General features: G+C 50.5%; 3 protein-coding genes across 3 annotated transcripts; 2 read left to right on the top strand and 1 right to left on the bottom strand.

Moving 5' to 3' along the window:
- Positions 1 to 292: 292 nt before the first annotated feature.
- On the top strand, positions 293 to 4522 carry jhd1 ([Histone H3]-lysine-36 demethylase; the record flags this gene model as incomplete). Its single annotated transcript, XM_040784548.1, has 1 exon — positions 293 to 4522. The coding sequence occupies one exon, from the start codon at positions 293 to 295 to the stop codon at positions 4520 to 4522; it is 4230 nt and encodes a 1409-aa protein (XP_040637553.1).
- A 1226-nt stretch (positions 4523 to 5748) lies between these two features.
- On the bottom strand, positions 5749 to 7405 carry EURHEDRAFT_516465 (uncharacterized protein; the record flags this gene model as incomplete). Its single annotated transcript, XM_040786481.1, has 2 exons — positions 5749 to 6171; positions 6224 to 7405. The coding sequence occupies 2 exons, from the start codon at positions 7403 to 7405 to the stop codon at positions 5749 to 5751; spliced, it is 1605 nt and encodes a 534-aa protein (XP_040637552.1).
- Positions 7406 to 7792: 387 nt separating this feature from the next.
- Positions 7793 to 9391, top strand: EURHEDRAFT_112480 (TFIIIC subunit 6 family protein). The gene is made up of 2 exons (XM_040777694.1): positions 7793 to 8274; positions 8329 to 9391. The coding sequence occupies exons 1-2, from the start codon at positions 8179 to 8181 to the stop codon at positions 9154 to 9156; spliced, it is 924 nt and encodes a 307-aa protein (XP_040637551.1). The 5' UTR covers positions 7793 to 8178; the 3' UTR covers positions 9157 to 9391.
- The last annotated feature ends 1875 nt before the right edge of the window (positions 9392 to 11266 follow it).

Raw genomic sequence — 11266 nt, 5'->3', positions numbered from 1 at the left:
TCTCCCTCCGCCGCGCCCTCGTCCACCTTCCATCCTCTCAACCGCCTTCTTCGCTTCCTTTTCGATTCTACGTTGTATTTCATTTCCCACCGCGCGATTTTCTTCCTGTCAGGAATGGTTCTTCCTTCGCCTGCTTTTGTCGTTCTCTAGCCTGCGTGGTCAAACATTTCCTCCCCGCTTTGCACCCGCTTGCCGCAACCGCATCTCAGTTCTCCGGCTCTTTTCCTCTTCTTCCTCTTCTTCCTTTCTCTTCTTTTGCCTGAAATTTTGATATCCATCCCCTAGCGCCAGTATGATGGGTGCTACTTCGTTTCTTAATCACCTTGGAAGCCGTCCGCCGCGGTACCGTACTCCTTCCCCTCCGCGACGCGCTGTCGAACCGATCACACCCTCGAATACCACCGATTTCTGCGCTTCTTGGACGGAGCGCAATATCCATAAGCATGCGAGCAGTGATCGCGATCGGTTGAAGTCGGAAAATGGTCGTTATGCCGTGACAGATGATGACTCTCATCATCGATCCGGTCATGGCCGGTCGAGTTCAACTATCGACACCCTCGCGACAATCGCTCTAGCGACGAGTCCGACTTTCGCGCCTCTCTCTTACCGACCGCCATCTCAAAGTTCTACACCTGCGATGCCTCTCTTCCCCGAAATGAGGGACTCGATTGAACCTCCGGCTAAGCGTCAACGGTCGGAGAAGGATCCGTCGCCTTTTCAGCGTTCACCTCATGCCCCGACGGATGCAGCACCATCACATACCATTAACCCCTCCTCCATCTTTGACAGTATGAAAACGGATGCAGAACTTTTGTTGAATTTTGCACGACCAAGTAATTTCCCCCCAATCGTTCAATCGCCGAAACGAGTGAGCATTGACGGATCGTCTCACGACCATGGGAACGAGTCGAAGCGGCAAAAGACTGGCTCTGGGTCTACATACATGGTACCGGAGTATGAAGGATCTATGTATAATGCTTCCGGGAATTGCTCCCGCACACGTTCCCAGTCGGATGGCTCTACCGTTGCCCGGCCAGTCATCCGTAACGTCCGCCCGAACACGAGCTCGTCCACTGTTCCGCCCGTTACATGGCAAGAGGAGATGGAATATAACTGGAATACACCGGTGACTAGCACACCAAAAAACACTGCACACAATGATTTCCAAGGCTCTGGCTCTCGCGACGCTGGTGTAACCCAGCAGCCAATAGATATACCTTCAAAAACAGAAGGCGGAACAAACGCTGACGACACAAACCAGGCAAGCTGTTCAGCTTGTAACTTGGTTCGGATTCCTGTGGAGACCGAAGATCAAGGTGAGGTGACATGGATTAGCTGTGATGGTTGCAAGCGATGGTTTCATATTGTCTGCGCCGGGTTCAAGAATGATCGCGAGATTCGGACAGTTGATAAGTTCATCTGTCGTGGATGCTGGCCCGTTTATGGACACACGACCTTTGTCCGTAAGTCCTCTCGAGCACGCACGGCGATCGATTATGCTGGTCTCAACCAAGGTCTCGTCAAAGCGCCATCGAGCTCTATGGAGCATCATTACATTGAACCTATTCGACAAGGCAAAATTCGCTTCCTCCCAGAGAACTTCGCTCGCATGCATCCGGATCTAGTCACCGCCGAGTATTTCGAACGGGGCAGTGGTATGTCAGAGCCAATCATTATCCCGGCCCATTTAAATAGTCGGGAATTGACTACAACCGTGGGTGATGATTTCGACGCGCTTGCTGCGGATGCTCCGACTCAGGAGATGTTTGACGAGTTACTTGAGCATCTTCCGGAGGAGGGCCGGAATTACGAGCGGGTCGTCGACTGCGGCCAAGATCGATTGGACATGGTGATTCCAAAGGGTCTTAATGTCAGAACCGTTGCAGAGCTCTATGGACCAGAAGAAAGGGTGGAAGTGATCGACGTCAAGTCCCAACAAGGAGAGGACAAGAGGTGGAACATGCAAAAGTGGGCCGATTACTACGAGAGCACGGGAGAGAAGATCGTTCGGAACGTCATCAGTTTGGAAGTCTCGCAAAGTAGGCTGGGTCGGTTGATCCGCCGGCCAAAAATCGTGCGTGATCTCGACCTGCAAGATGCTGTCTGGCCCCAAGAATTACAGGCAATCGGTGATTTCCCCAAAGTCCAGTTCTACTGTCTGATGTCCGTTGCCGATTGCTATACCGACTTCCACATTGACTTTGGGGGTTCGTCAGTTTACTACCATATCCTTAAGGGGAAAAAGACCTTCTTTTTCATACCACCCAAGGACAAACACCTGAAAAAGTACGAAGAATGGTGCAACTCGCCTGCCCAAGATCATATCTTCCTGGGTGATCAAACCAAGGAATGCTATCGTGTTGATCTCTCTGAGGGAGACACGATGCTGATCCCGTCTGGATGGATCCACGCCGTGTGGACCCCTGAAAACAGTCTGGTCATTGGCGGCAATTTCCTGACCAGACTCAACTACGGAATGCAGATCAAGATCGCCAAGATTGAGAAGGATACCAAAGTTCCACGGAAGTTCCGATACCCATTCTTTCAGAAGATTCAATGGTATACGGCGTTGAAGTATCTTGAGGAAGATCCGGTCCCGCAAAGTGTGCTGGACGCGTTTGCGCAAGATGAGAACTACAAGTTCCACAGGGATTATCCCGTTTACTGCGAATTCGGTGAACGGGATAATGCAGCTCCTGCCGGGTCTCCATACCACAATTCACGCTTCTATTCTCAGGGCGAGCTAGAGGGGTTACCCGATCTCACCAAATATCTTCTTCGAACGGCTTTGATTGCTTCATCATACCTCGTTGAGGGTGTTACCATGGAGGCCCGAAATGCGATCAAGCGGTCGATACCGAAGGGGATTGGAGACCCGGTCGACACTATCAGGAAGTTTGGAGTCTGGGTTGCATGGAAACGCGGGAACGAGAAAGCAGCAGAGTGGACTCTTCCAGGAGTGATCGAAAGTAACCCTAAGATCAGTCTTACGGAGAAGAAACCGGCAGGGCGGCCTAGCCGCCGGTCTGAGCGCAATGCAGACAATCAACGCATGTATGCTGAGAGACAGGCCGTTCAGTTACCAGATCAGCAGCAGCAGGAACCCTCTGATGGCTATGCAAGTGCTGATCCTACTGTTTCGCCGGAGGATGGTGTTCCCGCACAGGCTAACCCGCCATCTTCGGCGCCTGTCATGAAGCAGGAGACTGCACCCAAATCTCGGAATAACAACCGAGGTTCCGGGCTCGGGCCGAAACGGGTTGCCTGCGATGCATGTCGGAAACGGAGAATCCGGTGCCGTCATAAGGATGAGCAAAATGACGGTGCACCAACCAAGCCGATGGTACTGATCAACAATAATGCCTTTGGGCAGGGAATAGGTTTGCAAAATCAATCCTCATTGGGACATGATGATGCAGCCGCAGCAGCGCTGAACTCTCTCGCTGTCGTTGCATCCGAAGCTGGTCTTCAGGATGGCAGCAGTATCGTGGGATTGAATCAGTTTGAAACTGCTGCAAAGTACAACCCGGCTGTCACAAATACTCCGACTGTATCCAGACTTCGCACTGATGGTAGCCCCGAGGGTGCCAATTCGGGCAAGAAAGGACGGAGCAAGGCATGTGATGATTGCCGAAAGAGTAAGCGCCGTTGCATCCACGATGAATATGGCCGAGTCGACCCTGTCAAAGCCCAAGAGCGGTCGAAACCTCGAGCTAGTAATTCCGCCAAACGGCCCCGACTTAACGAGGAGGATGCTAGCTTGGCACCAAGTAAGAAGCCGAAGCAAGAGAGCACTTCGCCGCTTTCCAGGCCGGCAAATCTTGACAGAATCGAAGTGCCATCGTCAACCATTGTTCACAAGGCAGTTGGTTTTGACACCACCTTCCCAGAAAATGTCAACCCGAATAAGCCTTTATTTGGAGCAAATGTGACGATAGAAGAGAAAGCAAGCGCTTTAGGTCAGGATTCATATGCATCACCGCCAGCATTCCAGACGGATACGCTATTGCCAAAGGAAGACACCGTACCAGCAGCTCAGCCGACAACCACCTTGGTCTCGCCGCCTACTTCGCAAGCCGATGAAATGGACGTGTCTCAAGATAATGCCGACGGAGAAGGGGAGCACCCCAGTGCGATACACACGCCGACGTCGAGCTCCCGCCATTCCTCTCGCCAACCTCGCCAAGTTGAAAGATATGCACCTGAAGGCAAAACACCTAGGCCAGCATCGCATCCGTCATCCGCCCGCCAAGCATTTGCAACGTCGGCAGCTTCACGCAAAACACCTCCTGCTCCGTCATCGGGTCCGAAAAGACCGTCCTCGCGTCTTAATTCTTCTCATACACCTGCCACGGAAGCAAGACACGCTGGCCACCATGGCACGTCAACGTCAGCGTCGACATCGCCCGGGCAGGCAGGAAAGAAGCAAACGCACGAGGATCCCGACGCGGAAAGCATGCGTCTGATTCGAGAGTTGCAAGAGCAGGAATTCGGGCTTCGAAAGCGGACTACACGGGCGTGAATTCCGCGTTTTAGACATGTTAATTATTCCCCCTTTGTTTCTTTTTTCTTATGATGGTTAATGATTTGAAGTTGCTGGCCTTGGCCTCCATGCCATGGTCCTTTAGACCTTTTTTTACATATGTTATCGTTTTTGATGGGCTTATTATATTTCCGGAGTTTTGACATGTTCAAGGGAATCATTCCTTTTCGGCCTTTTTACTCTTTCTATTCGTTCAGGGATGGCGTTTTCTTTCTTTTCTTTTCTTTTTTTTCCCTTTCCTTTTTCCACTTCTCTTTTCTTGTTCCCTCTTTTGAGTGAGCTCACCAGGTCCCAGTTTCCACTTTCATTCTTACATCTCATATCCTTTTGTTTTCATTGTCATTTTTTTTAATGCTGTCTTGTCTTTTGGCTCGGCGTTGATGAGATCAATACAATTACTTGTTAATAGCCTTTCTTATTATTTATTATTGGATCGTTTCTGATTATATCCCCATGTCTTTTCTGCTTTGCGTGTGATCATCTTGTTTTGTTGTTATTGATTTGTTTTGGTCTTATTCCATCTACAGTATAGTATAGTACAGAATGCGAGCCTGCCTTATTATGCTTCTGGTCCTGATTGACTGTTTGTTTGCTACTGTTGTAGGCGTCTGTAGTGTCATCCCGATCGATTGCATCAGCTCAGCTAGTTGTATGTATGTACAAGTATGTATTCGCTGTCTTGTTTGCTTTTTTTGTATTAGGCAGCTGTCAGCTGATATCCTATCATATCATCGTGCTTACAGCGGCCTGGACTTGTCCATGGGATTTGTTAATACGATGTAAGATAGTTGTGGGATGATTGGCTGAGAATCATCGAGAAGGTACAGGTACTCTGCCCTACGCTTATTCCCATTGTGCAGTACCACCCAATCATTAGAAAACGAGAATAAACAAAGATCGCGTAACTCCATTCATATATGAATCATTGTTAACTGGTATTCTGTATAGCGTTGTGTAGCGTGTCGACATCAGATTGGGTCAATAACTGGTCATATCGTGGTAGTAAATGTAACCCGGGGTATCAAAGTGAGTAACTCCGTCGTCAACCATCCAGGGTGAGAAATGTAACCATTGGGGGGTATATGGAATAAATCAAAGAAACAAATAAGAAAACAGAGCCAACGCCAGATTCGTAAAGGTAGACGAGGAAAGGTTGATCGCTCAGCGATCAACCTTTCTTTTTGAAAGCCATCATTTCGTTTCGATCAACTCACCCACCTCTTCGCCCCCTTCGCCTCGTAAATCCAATCCTTCACCACACACGGTGCCTTATCAGGACCCTGACACACCTTATGCCGGTTGAGGTGTTTAAAACGTGGCCCCAGCGGTCCGTTCACGTAATGATACTGCCCGGCAAACCGGTACTGGCGAGAATCGCCAAGCGGGTAGAACTTGTCGCCCCAGTGGCCTCCGTAATAGAACCATTCTGTGGGTGCAGAGGGGTTGGCGGTCGAGGCGAGGAGGGTGTCGTTTGTTGGGGAGTAGGTGTAGGTGTGGGCGTTGAGGAGGGGGTCCCAGAGGGGGCCGCGATCGGTTTGGTCGTGCAACAGACCCCAGGGGAGGACGTAGGAGTGGACTCCTGGGGTGGCGTACATGGCGTGGGTTCCCATTGCGGAGTAGATGACGGGCTGTTTTGGTTAGTGTTTTGCGTATATAGGAAATAGTTGTTATTGAACTTACCCGACGTCCGATCTTCTCGACCGCTTCGTAGCTGTACGCCTCGCCGGCCGAATGAGCACTGAAAAAGAGCGCCTTGGGCTTGCCATTGTGGAACCGAACAAGACAGTGCTCCCAATCCCCGATGTGATTGCCAAAACGGACATCGAACACGACATTGCCTAGGTTAAAGCTGTAAAAGTAAAACCAAAAGGCGTCGACGATGCCATTGCCCTTGTCGATGACTAGCAGAACCGCCGGCGCATTGCTGCGGCCTCCGGTCTTCTCGACATGGATGCGTTGCCCGCCATATCGTTTGCGGAGTTCCTCCTCGAGCTCACTGCCCTCGCCAAAGAGATGTTCGGGGTCCATATCGGCCAGTGCATTGGCAAGATCACTCTGGATAAACACGTCTTCCTCTTCGCCTCCCTCCTCGCATGGTTCATCTTCGCGAATGTCACTAGTGTCGAACCATTGTGCCCGGTCTTCCTCGCCAGGAATGTCGCCGTCGATGCGACCATCCCAATCGGCCCAGGACTCTTCCTTAGCAGCAGATTGATCGGGAATGTTGTGCGCTCCCTCCATCCACGGCGGACGGTCCTCGACATTATCATTGCTAGTCAAGAAAACATGTCCGTTCTGCTGCCACCGATTCAACTGATCCAAATCGCGCAAAGTCGCATGCTTGGCCTGCGACTGAATCGGAGTATAGTTCAGCGTCGGAGTAACATGAAACAAATGCTCCGCGATATCGCTGGGCCAATATTGTTCCCCCGAAAACAGGTGGACCAGCGGCGCATACTCAAAGACGTAGGCCGGAATCTGCCGACGCGCCCGTTCGGCATCGTCCCATTGATTCGACAGATCCGGTCCACTGGACCAAGCGGTCTGCCAGGGCCCATTTTGTTCGGACTTTTCTGCTTTTGGTTGTCCGCTGTCTGGCAGAATTTGGGCTTCGGCGGAGATCTTGCGGTGACCGAAGCGGGTCTGGACGGGCTGGACATGAGCTGTACCGCATAAACCTAACCAGCGACAGGCTTTGCGGTCCAGCCATGAGTGCGAAGACGCAATCCACGGCGTCTCTTCTCTGTCTTCGGAGGACCAGACAAAAGCAGAGGGGTTGATGGTATGGGCCAGACTATTGAGGGAGACATAGATGATTAAAGTTGACAAGAAAGCGATCGTGGCTTTGGTTTTCCGGGCCATCTGCTGAATATCGGGCAGCAATGTAGAAGAGGAATGAGGTACTACAGAGATGTCTGAAGAGGGACGGGACAATGCTACCTCGTGTCGTTCAGCAGCGACGGGGAACTGGTTGACAGTCGGGATGGCAGTGGACTGCTTGTCAAACGGAGAGGCCAGCGACGAGGAAACAGGAGCATAAGAGACAGCAAGGAACCTATACAAGAAAAGGGACGAAAAAAAAGAAAAAAACAGAAGCCGGACCAGCCGGACAGCGGACGGAGACAACACTATATAAACACGAAAGATGACATTTTGGGTCAGTCAAGCTGCATAAATACGGACGGAAAGACGGCAGGAACGATCCGAGAGACACAGAGAGAGAGGCAATTCAGCCCTGCAATAAGCAATGATAGGATAGGGTGATAATGGCTAAACAAAACCGGATCAAGTGGGAATATTTGATGTCAAATGATTATCAAGCATTGCTCTGAATGCATCCGTGAGGTGCCGGATCGACAATTACATTGGACGGAAACGACGGATCACTTACTCATGAGTCAATCGAATTATTGAGATGTGGAATGCGGATAGAGTATACTGTACTCCGGGAGTAGAGTAGTTGAAAGAAAGATGGTTAGATGGACGAGAGGGGGAGAGACGGATAGACGATCACCTCAGTCGTGATCCTGGGTTCCCACTGTACACTCTTCCGTACATACAAACTACTACTCAGAGTACAACTACGATACGATGATCTCTCATAATCAACCACCTACTAGCGCATAGTTAATATTATGTCTCTCCATCCGCTGGCCGCGCCCGTTCTCAGCGCCAACGCAGATTCCGATTCCGATTCCGACTGGGAATACGAGTACTCCACGGAAACAGAGGTACTCTCATACTTTCACCAAAACAAGAACATACAGACTCTAATAATGTGCTAGTCCTTCTACCTCAACCTCGACCTAACCTCCCTCCACGGCCCCATTCGTCCGCCGCGGCGCCGTAATGCTACTGCATCCGCGCCTAATAATAATGAACCCGACGCGGACCCGGAGCCCGACGCGGACGCGGACTTTTCTCGCCCTCTAGAAACCACCGAGTCCGACGCCAGGCATGCAGGTGCGAGTGCGAGCGCGAGTGCGAGTGCAAGTGCAACGGCGCAAGATCGCCTCCAGATCCTCGGCCTCCACACCTTGAATCCTATTGTCTCGTACCAGAACCAGGTTTTCAGTTGTTCCTGGGCCGAGCAGATTGGGACCGAGTTGTTTTTTACGAGGCCGGATGAACTTGCCGCCACACCTACTGCAACAACAACAGCAGAAATTGATGTCGATGCACCACTAGCACGTGGCAAAGATTTCGACTTAATTGCAGCAACCAGTGTCAAAATCCTCGGTCGCAAGGCGAATCTTATTTCTAGTTCTGAACCTTCTACTACTACTCCCGCCGCATCTACATCTACATCTAACCCTCCGAAACCATCAACGTCATCCAATCAAGCGCGTTTCCTCGAACGCTTGTCCAGCGTTAAACAGGCAAAAGGTGAAACAGACACAGTCCGAACAGTATACAGCACGCGTAGAACGCAGAATCTCGAAGATAGATTGCGCGGGTGGGCCAGGACTGAGGAGCAATTGGCCGAGGTTCAGCGATTACAGGAAGCTGTGCTTCGCGGGGACGAGGGTGCGATGGCGGCGTTGGAGAGGGTTTATCGGGATTTACAGGGTGAGGGAGTTGGTGATCGTGACGGGGCTCCGAGTTTGAGCTAGCTAGCTATGCTATGATATCAGCGGTTTGATTCACGTGTATGTATCCGATGCTCCGGCCGAGGAGTCGTGATGATCGTCGGGATCTGAGTTTATACTCGGCAGTTGAACTGGTTTGACGGACGGATGTCTGCGTCATAGTCTTGCTTAGTGGAATGTCGCGATGTGCAAGGGAGAACAGATTGTAGGTGTATAGATAATTGCGGAGTATGTATAAAGGTTCATAGATACACGACAAACATATAAACAAAGCTATACAAAAGAACTCGCTAATGCAGTCCCAACACCGAAAATGCCATTCTCCAAGGTATCCAATCCATTATCCATCCTTGTTCCATTTTACCCATCCATACCGTATCCGTTGATGTACCCATCATATCCGTATATATACCAATCCAACACATAAAAATATATAGTTGCAAAGCCAAACCCAAACAATCGAAACGAAAAATGACGAAAATAGTCAAAGGAGCTTAAGAGCTCTTCTCAACCCCCCAGGGGAACGCACTCGCACCCAACCCAATAACCGGCGACGGAGGAGGCGGTGGAGGATAGTACTCAACGCCGCGAGGACTCGAGGTCGAGGACATCGAGGAATTCGAGGGCTGACGATGGTGCTTGGAGCTGCTGGAGCTGCTGTTGGTGGTGGTGGTGTTGGTGGTGTCCTCGTCAGAATCGTAGATGATGGCTAGTTGATTGAGGGCGGCGGAGATGTCCTGGGGGATGAGGAGGGTGGGACGGTCGGCCATTTTGTTGGTTTGTTTGTTTTTCTGCTTAGGCTCCGCAGGGTAGAGGATGGAGGAAAAGATCGTAATATGTAGAATAGGTGTGGTAGATGTAGCAGTGGTGATGCAAACGGTCTAGATTTATATATCAGCATCAGCGCTCAGAAGATATACTCCGGTTTACCCCAGATTCGCTTCCCGAAAAGGTCCGACGAGAACAATCCCCTGTTCTCCGATGTTAGGTAACACTTACCGAGGTGTTCCCTGTAAGTTCTCACAAGGTAACTCTTGTGCCTTTGTCCTCTGTATTCTGATTCTGGCAGAAATTCTGGAGAAGAAAGGATAAGGGGATATTTAAGACCTTTCCGCTGGGACGTGCTTCACCCCGGAGAGGAAACTAGGAGGCAGTGAATACGTGGACAAGGGATGCGATATTACTCCTTGTAGCGATTCTATAGCTAGTAGATCGTTGGAATGCCCGGGATGCATCCGATCGTCTGGGGAAAGGGATCCGGTCGTCTGGAAGCGTGGAAAAAGTACGAGCCGCGATTCAGTAGATTCTCGGGAATTGCTCGGCTTGTCGTCTGTATGGAGGAGAGCCGATGTGATAGAGATATTGGATAAGGGGGGATACATATCATCTGACAAGATTCGTTTCATTTCTTTTGTTGTCATGTTGTTTTCTTATTTATTCACCGCTAGAATCGCGTGTTATTGGCGCGTTGATCTTGAACCTTTCTTTTGGTGATGGTGGATTTTCCATTATGGGCTCCGTATACATACGTCTGCAGGATATATTCTAGACCTACAGCTATGCACCCTGTGCAGTGCGATTGGTCGCGTGCAGTAATGTTATTGTCTGGGGATCTACTCCCGAAATTCAGAATCGATAAATAAAGTCAGCATTACTCTGTCCTTTCCCCCCAAAGTAGATCACCTAGCCTAGCTCCGCATCGAGATTCATACAGCGTCCAATCATCCGCAGAATCAACATGATCACCATGCCCTTGGATAGGGCGCCTAGCTAGTGGGCCTCGTGCGTCTATCCCGCCCAATTTTCAGACGCCTGGGCAGCTCGAGTCGCCAAGGCGAGCTTCAACCGTTATTGGGCTAGAGCTTCTCCAACCTGCCAGCTGGCATTGATTTCGGTGCTTGATTCAGTGCCTGCATCATACATCTTCCTGTGCATAGCATTGATGGTCATTACGCAAGCCAGCGCCAACTCAGGGCGGTGCTTGCAGACAGCTTTGCACGCTTCCCTTCCTGGACTCATTCTATTTCCCCAAGGAGGACGGAATTATGGGTTTGCTAATTACAAGATCACGGAGGAAGCTGTCTCCGGCATCAATGCAGTCCACGCATTGGCAAAAAAAACTTGATTCAGCCCG

This window comes from Aspergillus ruber (assembly GCF_000600275.1).
Source record: "Aspergillus ruber CBS 135680 unplaced genomic scaffold scaffold00019, whole genome shotgun sequence".
NCBI lineage: Eukaryota > Fungi > Ascomycota > Eurotiomycetes > Eurotiales > Aspergillaceae > Aspergillus > Aspergillus ruber.
The sequence above is the reverse complement of the archived record's forward strand: the minus strand, read 5'-3'. Positions and strand labels throughout refer to the sequence as shown.